This window comes from Aphidius gifuensis, linkage group LG5 (genome assembly GCF_014905175.1).
Source record: "Aphidius gifuensis isolate YNYX2018 linkage group LG5, ASM1490517v1, whole genome shotgun sequence".
In the NCBI taxonomy this organism is placed as follows: Eukaryota; Metazoa; Arthropoda; class Insecta; order Hymenoptera; family Braconidae; genus Aphidius; species Aphidius gifuensis.
The window spans coordinates 9647929-9660583 of NC_057792.1; the positions used below are offsets into that span (position 1 = coordinate 9647929).

Genomic DNA, 12655 nt, shown 5'->3' on the forward strand with positions numbered 1-12655 from the left:
ACCAAATTGAGAGTTGTCTAAGTTATATATTTTTCATAAATTTTTTTGTTTAAATTTTTACAAGTTTTTTTATTTATTCTGTTAAGTTTTTTATAAAAAAAATGCAAATTCATCATTAATAAAGTCCATTATGATGTTTAAACAATTGAAAACAATGAAAAATGAATAAATTATACACCTCTCAATTCGGTGTCGAAAGCCTGTCAAAACGCGGTCGAAATGCTGTCGAAACGCGATCAAAACGGTGTCGAGACAGAGTCAATAGGTATTGGGAAACGCACAATTCACCACGACGTCTGGTGGTAAATTTCTGGAAACTACCTCTTCCAGTCATTCGTATGTGGTATACACAGTATATATGCTAAATTATTAAACAAATAATATTTTTACAAATAGTTTGAAATGTCTGGTACAAAATTTTCACCAAAACTGATTAAAAAAAAAAAAAAACAAGACTTTACGTTTCTGGGTGCAACAGTTATTCCAGGAGAAATAGAGATCTGAGTTTCTATGCATTTTCGAGGTTAGACAAACAACAACCTGTCAAAGTAAAATCACATTTTGATAATATATCAAGTGGCAAACACATGATACTCATCACTTGAATCAATTTTTACACCAATACTCGTAATATGTTCCGCATATATAATACGATTTTCTTCAAGGAAATTTCGTGAGGAATTCGTTTTTCGTGCCCATGAAAGTATATGCTCAATAGTTAATAACATTTTTTTAATAAACAATAAAATTCTATGCTAATGGGATATACTTGACTGGAAGTCATTAGTTTCTTTTTTTGCCAACTGCTTACAGCGATTGGCCACGCCCACAGTGCGTTTCCCAATATAGCGCTATAAAATTAAAAAAAAGGATGGGGGTATTTTTCTTAATAGTGTAACCAAAAAAATTGGTAAAATCAATAAGTTGGTAAAACTTTCGATATCAGATGTCACTAATCTATCCGGAAAATGCTTTAAACTTTTTTTTTTCCGTACGTACTTTTATCAGTGATGAAACTTGTTTGCGCCAGGATGTGGACTGTATAAAGGGATGAAATAAATGTGACAGGAAACGATGAACTTGTGGTTAAATATTAGTGTTTATTTAATAGAGAAAAATATATACAAAAGGGTGATATTACTCAATAAATATACTCTGCAAAAGGTTGTATACCTTTTGCCCAACGTGAAAATAACTCAAAAGTAATTATACTTGGTGTGTATCACCAGGTATAAATGGATGAAAAATAATGTGGTGTGTAATGTAGAATAACCAAAACGCAAGTGACTCCAGAACGCTGCTTGGAGACTTGCTTGATGTTGAACTCAAAGTTGGCCGGAGATCCTCGATGATGAACGAGAGACTCGAATAGTTACGGCAACGTACGGTGTAAGCCGAGCGTTGTTGTGACGACATGAGAGTTTCTCTAGTGTGCGCTGATTGGACAGTGAATAACAGAGATGCGCAGTGGTTACTGGTCATCTCTGTGACGACACACATTAGAAGAGCTCGCGTGAACATTCTCCCCCCCTTGTCAAATTAATTGTCAACCTCATCTGTGACCTCAATTGGCAAAACACATAACTTAGCCACTGGCCTCTGATACTCAGCAGTTTGTGTTTTCACAGTGACTGCCCTGACTAATCCGTCAGCTCCAGGAAACACTTCAGTTACTCGTTCCAATGCCCATTTACCGGGTAGCAATCTCTCATCAATGACCAAAGCCATTGTACCCACTTTAATGCATGGAGATGTCTTTAACCACTTTGACCTGACCAAGTACTTTTGCAAGTACTCCTTCGACCACCTGTCCCAAAATGACTCCATAAACTTCCTCAACAATCGCCACTTGTTGAGTCTATTGTCAGGAACATCTAACACTGATGGCTCAGGCACAGCATTAAGTGGTTCCCCAATGAGAAAGTGACCAGGTGTCAATGCCTGGAGGTCATCAGGATCCTCAGACATTGGACACAATGGCCTAGAGTTGAGTAGACACTCAACTTGTGTCAGAAAGGTACTGAAGTGCTCGTAGGTGAGTTTATGATCACCTATGACTCTTTTGATGTGATGTTTGGCTGACTTTACAACTGATTCCCATTTACCACCAAAATGTGGTGATCCAGGTGGAATAAAACTCCAATCTGTACCATCTTTTGCTAGAAGACTGGCCAGATTTTTTACTTCTTTTGAGGATGCCTCAAACATGCGTTTTAACTCCGCATCTGCACCCACAAAATTAGTGCCACAGTCACTGACAAATCGCTTAAATGCTGCTAAAAAACCCTCAGTTGTATAGTCAGTTGCTAAATCGAGATGAACGGCTGACGAAGCCATACACACAAACACAACCAGGTAGGCCTTGTATGACCTCTTGCATTTACCTGACCATGTTTTCAGTTCAAATGGACCAGCATAATCAACTCCTGTATGGAGAAATGGCCTTGATTTCAATACTCTTGATGCTGGTAGTTGACCCATTAACTGTTGTGCAGCTTCAGCTCGATGTCTCACACAAACAACACATTTATTAATGAAACTTCTGACTGGTAAACGTCCTCCAACAATCCAATATTGTTGCCTCAAGGTGGCCAACATAAGTTGTGCACCACCATGCAAAGTATTTGCATGACACTCATGTAATACCAGCTCAGTAAGTTTCGACTCTTTTGGCAGTATCAACGGATATTTTTCTTCACTTGTCATGAGAGATTTACTCAGTCTGCCACCGACTCTCAAAGCACCATCTCTATCAAGGAATGGTGTCAATTTTATCAAAGAACTAGACTTTGACAAGGTTTCACCCTTTGATAATTGTTTAATCTCTTCATGAAAATATAACCGTTGATTATTTACTACCAAGCCCAGCAATGCATTCTGACGTTCTTCAGATGTAATCCAAGAAGATTTATTTACAGGGTATTTCAACAAGAAACTCTGATAAAATCTTCTCCACAAAGCTGCTGCTGTAACAGCCTTGACCAATGACGAGAAGTTGTCCAAAAATTCTTCACGTCTGGTTGACGTCACATTGCAAATTAATGGCTTTTCTTCAACCTGAGTCATGTCTATCTCTGGGTTACTCAACACAGGCCATGAATCTTGACTTTTGATAATCCAGGCTGGACCCTGCCACCACAACGTGTCTGTATGCAGTTGTGATGATGATGTACCACGTGATACGATATCAGCTGGATTATCCTCACCTGGCACATGATGCCAGGTTGCCTGTGTGAGTGTATTTTTTATAAATACTACTCTGTTATGGACAAAGGTTTTCCAACGACTAGCGTCGCCTTTGATCCAATAATAAGTGATGGATGAGTCAGTCCACAAGTGTATCTTTGCTGACTGACAACCCAAACTCTGTTGAATATCTCTCACCAATTTCACCAACAGCACTGCGGCTGACAACTCCAATCTCGGTGTCGAAACTTTTACTCTAGTTTTATTGGAGCTGTTGGATTCGGCCTTAATAGGTGCTAGCTTCGATTTTGATGCTATTATATTACTCTTGGCTACACCAAGAGTATCAATAGACACCAAGTACACTACAGCCCCAATTGCTGCATCAGAAGCGTCACCAAATCCATGAATCTCAATGGATGAAACTGTTGGTGTGAGATTCAACCATCTCGGTATTTTTATCTCAGATAGATGACTCAGTTAAGAGACAAAGTCTCTCCATGGACCCAATAAATTTTCAGGAATTGGCTCATCCCAGTCAAGCTTAATCTTCCATAAAGATTGCATAAATAATTTACCCTTAACTATGACTGGTGATATCCAACCAAGTGGATCGAATAGTTGAGCCACTTGTGCTAAAACGACTCTCTTAGTGATTGCTTTAGGTTCTTTATATACTATTGGAATATAACTAAAACAATCAGCTGTTGTATCCCAATTGAGACCAAGTGTCCTGAAAACTTGATTACTATCACTCGAGGTGGATGATTTCTCATGAAATTCTACTGGAATTTTACTCAATAACTCACTCGAGTTACTTATCCATTTCCTCAGCTCGAAGCCACCTGAGTGAAGCATTTGTTGTATTTGTACCACCTTGTCAACCCCTTGTTGTATATTATCAGCACCAACATATATGTCATCCATATATGACCCTTGTGAAATAGCTGATTTAACCAACGGGAACCTATCTCCTTCTTCCAGTTCAAGTTGCTTTAAAGTAGCCGAAGCCAAAAATGGTGCTGGTTTGGTACCATATGTTACGGTTGTTAATTCGTACTCTTGAACTGGTGAGTCGAGTGTATGTCTCCAAAGAATTCTTTGATACTTTTGATCATCAGGATGGATGATGATCTGTCTGAACATTTGCCGTATGTCACCCGAAAAAACATACTGATATGCTCTCCATTGTGTGAGTACAGACACCAAAGAATTCAATAACTTGGGACCCTCGTACAAGTTGTCGTTTAAAGATTCACCAGTATTTGTCTTTTGTGAACCGTTAAATACAACTCTCAACTTTGTTGATGTACTCGACTCTTTGATGACACTATGATGTGGTAGGTATATAACTAAAACAATCAGCTGTTGTATCCCAATTGAGACCAAGTGTCAATAGGTAATAGCATCTAGAATGGTCTTCAACAGGTGATGCTTTGACCATGTGACCTTGTGACTCGTACTCATTCATGAAGTCACAATATGCCTGTTGAAGAGCTGGATTTTTAGCCATTCTCTTCTCTTGGTTGTGCAACATTCTCAAGGCTAACTCATACGAGTTACCAAAGTTGTCTACACACCTTTTAAACTGGTACCTTACCACAAAACGACCGTGTGCATCTCTCTCATAGGTTGAAATAAAATATTTCATACAGACGTCATCTGTAAGGTCTGATGACTCTGATGACTCAAACTGCTCTTCTTGCAGCCAAAACTTCTTGACAAGTTGGTACAACTCTTCTTCTCTCTGACATTTGATGCCCTGGTGGTAATGCTTTGATGTCATGAGAGAAATATCTCTACCAAAGCTCGGTGTGTTACCAGATAACACCCAACCCAGCTCTGTACTCTGAGCTGTTGGATGGTCTTCTCTACCTCTCAAGACGCCTTCCTTTAATACTGTGCTGTATACATCAGCACCAAGGATGGCGTCAATTGGCGCTGGCAAATAAAACTCGGGATCAGCCAGCTTCAGATGTTGAATCTGAGGCCAATTTTGTAATTGCTGCCTCTTAATGGCTGCCGATGGTAACAACCCAGTGAGCCTTGGCATAATTAAAGCTGAAACAGCTCGGCGATATGGTGAAACCCTGGAGATCACCGTGATTATAATTTCTCCCCTAGCTTGCATGGAATTTTGGCCAATGCCAACCACTGCAAGGCATGCTGACGATCTGTTGAGTCCTAGACGGTTTGCTAATTCTTCAGTAACCAGTGACGTCTCAGACCCTTGATCCAGCAATGCTCGGATAGTGACAACCCTACCCCAGCGATCAAGAGAGTCCACTAATGCTGTTGTCAGCAGTACTGGATGCCGAGGTGTGAGCCTCTCCACTAGGACTCGTACTTGATCTTCTCCCTGTTGAAAAATTGTCAAATGTAGTTCCTTGTTTAAACCCATTGACCTAATTTAACAACGATGAATTTAAAAGGAACACAAGCAAATGTTGAAACATATATGTACACCATGAAAACATAAGAATGTAACAACAATTTGAGTACTCTTGGCCTTCGAGTACTCCTCCATGACACGAATGCACCGATGAAACAAGTATAACCCTATGTCGATGTACAACAAGACAAGAAGAAAAAAAGAAAGGAAAAAAAGCATTGACCACACCCCTTCAGTCAGCTCGAGATATAACAGCTGTAAGCATTATAAAATTCCAAAGCATACACCTATATACACATGCATGCCTGGCCTACACATGATATATATACAGACTGTCCCATTTTAATTGGATAATGGATTTTTCTTGAAAATTATAGCTCAAATTGAAAAATGATTCAAGTAAAAGTTGTAGGGTTTGGAGGGGGACAAATAAAAAAAAAAAAAAAAAATTCGAAAAATTCAAAATGGCGGAGTTTTAGGTATGAACATAGTTTTTTTTAATGGATACTGTATTTTTTTTTTGCACCAAAATGTTTCTTACATCAAAACTAACACTGTTTATTCGAAAAGTTTTTCGATAAAATCACTTTTTTTTCGGCCCAATTTTGTCTGTTGATGGATTTTCCTCAAAAAATATGGCTCAAATTTAAAAATGATATTCAGAAAAGTTGTAGCGATCAGGAAGACAAACATGAAAAGAAAAGAAAAATTTCAAAAAGTTCAAAATGGCGGAGTTTAAAGTATGAACATTTTTTTTTTTGAGGATAGGTGTAATTTTTTTTTACTAAAAAATTGTTCGCATCAAGATGAACCCTTTTTCTAAATAACATTTTTTGGCTAAGTCCTTTTTTTTATCCATGCTTCTCACTCTGCCATTTTGAATTTTTTACCAAATTTTTTTTTTTTTTCGTGTTTGTTTTCCTAAGCGCTACAACTTTTCCGAATATCATTTTCAAATCAAAGCCATTTTTTTTTGAGGAAAATCCATCAACAGATAAAATCGGGCCGAAAAAAAAGTGATTTTATCGAAAAATTTTTCAAATAAAAATTGTTAGTTTTGGAGTAAGAAACATTTTGGTCCAAAAAAAAATACAGTATCCATTTAAAAAAACTATGTTCATACCTGAAACTCCGCCATTTTGAATTTTTTGAATTTTTTTTTTTTTTTTTTATTTGTCCCCCTCCAAACCCTACAACTTTTACTGGAATCATTTTTCAATTTGAGCTATATTTTTCAAGAAAAATTCATTATCTAATTAAAATGGGACAGTCTGTATATGTCCATGCCATGACAAGTCAATGTCACATGAACACATATATATATATATGCATACGTACTCAATGCAGTGCACCCATGTATATATATGCATATACATTTACTCAATAAAAAAAAACTACGTCTAGTTTGATGCAGATGGAGATGAAAGGAGAAGTGGAAACGTGATAATATCAAGTACATTTAATTTATATTTATTTTATTAAACAACAGCATGTTTAGTTTTGTTGTTTTTTTTTTTAATCAAGTATGTGTCAATATATGTGTAAAAAAAAGAAAAATAAATGATGAATATTGACTACACGAACAAGTAATTTTTTGCAAAATATAATGTAAAAAAAACAATGTTAAATTAAATATTTAACTGATAAATTATTGACTCGAATTTTATGTAGAAAAAAAATAATAATGTATCAAAATAGTTTTAAATATATACATATAATGAAATGATTTTAAATATAAAGATATATAAAAAATGATTTTAAATATATACAAGAATGAATTTAAGTTTAGTAATAATACATGATTTTACGTGTAAAAAAAAAATGATTTTAATTAGATGAAAAAAAAAAAAAATACTGAATATATCAAAGATAGCAAGTATAGAGAATGTTGTACAAAATTACAAAAGTCATTGTTGCTCTGGTGCTTTGTGTGTCTTTTTTTTGTTCAGGCACAAAAAAACGATGAACTATTGCCTCGAGACCATCTCGAGACAGTAGAGGCTCTACTAACAATGCCAACTGTTGGCTCAATCAACAACAGCAAAAAAACCCAAATATTTATGTTGTTTTTACTTTTTTTTCTGCTGCTGCTGATGTCGATGTTGGTGCTGGAGCTGTAGTTGGCTTTGATGTTGATGATGGTGTTGGCTCTGTGGCCCTCTTGGACCTGCTCTTGTAGCACAACATGGTGTGGTGCCTCTGCCCAGGACATCTCCTGCACGTCTGTGATATTTTGCAGTGTGCAACAGATGAATTTTGCCCTTTTTGTTTTAACAAATTCATCTCTGGCGACAGGTGACATGTCAATGAATTTTTGGCACCTCACCAAGTTGTGTGAGTTGCTCTTGCAGAGTTCACAATAGTATGTGTTAGCTGATGGTGATGTTGTTGCACCATGATGAGTTCGCAATGAACTCTGTGGACTCGGAGATGTATTTAACTGCTCCACCAACTCCAAGGCTCTTTCCTGAGAAGTCAGATAGCTTCGAAACTCCAACCAGGATGGAGGTTCAGTGGTGTTTGCTATCTTCTTCTCCCAGGAGGCTGCCAAGGAGTTGTGCAATAACCTGCTAACTCTATATACAATAATGTCGTCCCAATAATCAACAGGACGACCCAATTTGCGTAGTGCCGCTGATGAATGGTCTACACGAGAGATTATTCGTGACAACTCTTGAGCACATGGTGCTGACATCTTTAAGTGGTCAAACATATTTGACAATTCTGCTGTTACCAACCTTCTTGGATTACCATAATCTCTTTTTAGTTTGTCCCAGGCTAAGGAGAAGTTGTCACCAGTAACTGCGATGCCACTGATCTTCTCCTTAGTCCTCTCATCCAGTGCCGATAGCAAATGCCTGAATTTGGAAATGTCTGATAAACCAGGTCTTTGTATTACGACCTGATCAAACATGTCCGCGAAGCCTAACCACGTAGTGTAATCACCATCAAAAGTTGGAACATCAAGTGGTGGTAGTTCATTCATGTTCTGAACTACTGCGGCACTGGGTGGTGGTCTTAAGAGAGACAACTTGTCTTTGAGCAAAGCTGAGGTCTCAAAATAGCCCTCTTCCACCGTGAGGTATTTGTTATTCAACCAGTAAGACCTGGCAGATTGCTCAGCTTCACGATGCTTTCTTGGAAGGTGTAACAGCTGCTGTTGTATCAATTTGTGGGCGTCGCTGTACTGCTGATAAATTCGGTCAGTCTCGGAGTCTCTGACCGACAGCTCACTGGCTGAGAAGACCTTCTTCTCCTTCACGCCATTAATCACCCAGTTGTAAATACGAATCAAACGCTCACTCAAGATCTGCTGGGAAACATAGGCGTCACTGAGGCAGTTTCTTATAGCGGTTGCCCGTTGATTGGCCAAAAGTTCCTCCGGTGACAAAGCTGCCTCAAATAGAGGTGATTTCACGTCACCAGTGTCGTCCTTAGATGGCCCTGGTTGACCTTCTGGATCTTGCTGCGCCATAACCTTAAATATATTGAAAAAAAATTACTCATTTGTTACTATACATTATTATACAGTAACCCTTAATTTTTGACCAATATATTACTACATCCCAACCACTCATACTCTTATCATTCAGGATCACACAGAACAAATGACAAAAATAGTTGGATGTTGGATATTTAACTGGATGACATGGGTTGGATTTTTAACACACATCGTGAGCATCACGTTTAACCTCGAAAAAGACTAGACAAAACGACCGTGTGGAAGAAAAAAAAAATAACTAAGCTTCTCTCTCTCTCTCATTGTCTCACACTCTCTTTTTTTTTTCAAGCAGCATGATTAATATTTTTTTTTTCAAGTTTTGACCATGCGGTCTCGCTAAGCTAAAACCACACCGGAAGTTGTCGCGTGGAGAATGAAAAAAAAATCTCTCGATTATAAAAAATGATATCTATCCACCTTGGATACTTGTTCCTTTTTTTAGCAACAAGATAAGATATCATTTCATCACCACCTCGTGGTGATGTGCTTTTTTTCATTCCCCATGAGGTCACTCAACACTCTCAAATTTTACCTCGTGATGCTCCGATTTACACTCACAATAACTCAAAAATTACACACTCAATTTTCACTTGTTTTATATCACCATTTTGGGAACACATTGAATTTACTTTTGCTCGAGAAGGACCAAATGTTTGCGCCAGGATGTGGACTGTATAAAGGGATGAAATAAATGTGACAGGAAACGATGAACTTGTGGTTAAATATTAGTGTTTATTTAATAGAGAAAAATATATACAAAAGGGTGATATTACTCAATAAATATACTCTGCAAAAGGTTGTATACCTTTTGCCCAACGTGAAAATAACTCAAAAGTAATTATACTTGGTGTGTATCACCAGGTATAAATGGATGAAAAATAATGTGGTGTGTAATGTAGAATAACCAAAACGCAAGTGACTCCAGAACGCTGCTTGGAGACTTGCTTGATGTTGAACTCAAAGTTGGCCGGAGATCCTCGATGATGAACGAGAGACTCGAATAGTTACGGCAACGTACGGTGTAAGCCGAGCGTTGTTGTGACGACATGAGAGTTTCTCTAGTGTGCGCTGATTGGACAGTGAATAACAGAGATGCGCAGTGGTTACTGGTCATCTCTGTGACGACACACATTAGAGGAGCTCGCGTGAACAAAACTCTTTTGTTAAGACAAAATTACGATAATAATGAGATATTCAGATGAATTTGCTGCTCTGAAATGCTTCGAGGTAGAATAGTTTATGATTGTCTTATCGAGTTGCTCGTTTTCTGAGTTTAGAGTCAAAAATTTTCGCATTTACTATGCTTTAATCGGAACAATAAGAAATTTTCGCATCACTTTGAATAACTTCTACTGTTTTATAGATCAATAAATAATTCCTAGTAGCTGTACTCAGTAAAGTCAGAACTATCATAATATGACGTGTGATTTTTGATTTCGGTCAAACTTTCGATATCAGATGTCACCAATCTAGCCGGATAATGCTTTTAACTTTTTTCTTCCGTATGATTTTTTATCAATGATTAAACCGTCTTGTCAAGAGAAAATTATGATAATAATGAGATATTCACATAGATTTTTTGTTTTTCGATGCTTTGTGGAAAAAAAATTCGTGTGTTTCTCATCGATTTAGTGGTCTTCTAAAATGAACTTGAACTCAAAAATTTTTGCATTTACTAGGATCTTCTCAGAACAATAAGAAATGTTTGCATAACTTTAAATAATTTCCATTGTTTTTATGTATTATTTATCAATTCTTAGTGGCTGTACTCAGTGAAGTCAGAAATTTTGTAATTTGAGTTGTACACAATAAAACCAATAAAAATTTAACTGTTGGAATATATTTAATTGAATTTGAATTAATAGTTGATTTGATTCGAATGTAATTTTTAATAATTCTAATTTTTGTGAAAATCAAACATGAAAATTTTCTAAGTTTTAATTTTGTAAAAATTATAGTTGTTCTGAGTGTCAAGGAGACGATTTCGAACTGGTCCTGGTACTACGATAACTGACTTCGAATTATTTTTCCGGGGTATATATATGGATTGGGACCAAGGGACGCTTTGTTTTTCGGAAGAGGAAAGCGCCGGTTTTCGTGTGCCTCTTGGGTCCAAGTCGTAAATTTTCTATTTTATTGCATCCAAGTGTTTGTCGTTTTCTATTTACTTAAAATATCCCTTTTTTTATATTTCCTGTCGGTTTTGTGTTTCCCTAAATCTGTATTTTTTTATTACTTTAGTCTGTCGTCTTTTCTTGTTATCGTCTTGAGGGTCTGGCTTTAGTTAAAAAAAATCAATATTGTTTTGAATACAGTTTTTTTTTAACTTTATTGTTTATTGATTTGAATCGAATGACTGATCTTTTGAATTAAGACAACGTGTCATTTTATTTGAGCAAAATGTTTTTCAAGTTGATTGCTTATTGCTTTCATTCAATTCTTAGTTTATATAAATGACAAAATTTCTCGAGTGGAAATCTGGTCAGGCTCGACGGATTTGATATTCGATCCTGATAAAAAATTGATCAAGTTACCTTATTTCAGGAAGCCTAATTGAATTCTGATCAGGATTTGATCAATATACTTGTTTGTGTTCAATTTCAAGCTAACTTAATCAAGATAGCATTAAGTAACCTTAACACATCCTGAAGAAGGGCAACCCGAGCAAATCTTGATCAAAAAATTATCAAGTCAAATATTCTAAAATGAATAATATTTGAAACAATTTTACCTGTTCAAGATAGCATCAAGTATCTTGATCACATCCTGATAATGTGAACATGGTCAAATCTTGTTCAAAAAATTATCAAGTTAAATATTTTAAAATAAATATTTTTTTTGAACAATCTTCCCTGTTCAAGTAAGCATCAAGTATCTGGATCACATCCTGAACAAGTTGACTGGGTCAAATCTTGATCAGAAGTTTCTGAGTCTTATCATATTTAAAATATACAGCTGATGATAGCTCTATATAATATTTCTTTTATGAAATACATAATTTAAATATGTATCCATAATTTTTCATTACAATAACTCTAAAAAATAAATACAAAAAAATTATTTTGTACTTTATTAATTAATATATGTAGTCAAAATAATTATTTAAGAATAATTATTATATTGCGCAATTATTTTTTTTATAATTATTAATCTTTCTTCAAATCTATAATTTCGTTATTGCCTCTTGTGACTGAATGTAAAATTTGAGAATTAAAAAACTCTCCATTTCATCGATCGTCAAATGGCTGAGCGGGCTAAAGCATGCGTTTAGAATATAAATCCGTTGTTCGTAGATTCGATCCCGTCTGGTAACGCGCACTTTACTTATCTTTGTCTTTCCGAACCTATCTTTATGTAGCTCATACTCTATCTCAGTACTAAAAAGCAATTTATTAAATCAATTGAAAAAAGAAAAAAAAATTATTTGTTAAATAATTTTTTTTAATCAATTTTTGATAATGTTTCTTGATCAAGTCTTGATCCATTTTTGCGTTACGTTTTGATCAATTCTTGAACAAGTTGTCTGATCAAAACTTGATCTGAATTCAAGTTGCCTGATCAAGTTTTGATCATAT

At 36.0% G+C, this 12655-nt stretch overlaps 1 protein-coding gene across 1 annotated transcript; it reads right to left on the reverse strand.

Annotated features, from left to right (window-relative positions):
* Positions 1-1539: 1539 nt before the first annotated feature.
* On the reverse strand, positions 1540-3066 carry LOC122856338. The gene has a single exon (XM_044158024.1). The coding sequence runs from the start codon at positions 3064-3066 to the stop codon at positions 1540-1542; it is 1527 nt and encodes a 508-aa protein (XP_044013959.1).
* Positions 3067-12655: the final 9589 nt, after the last annotated feature.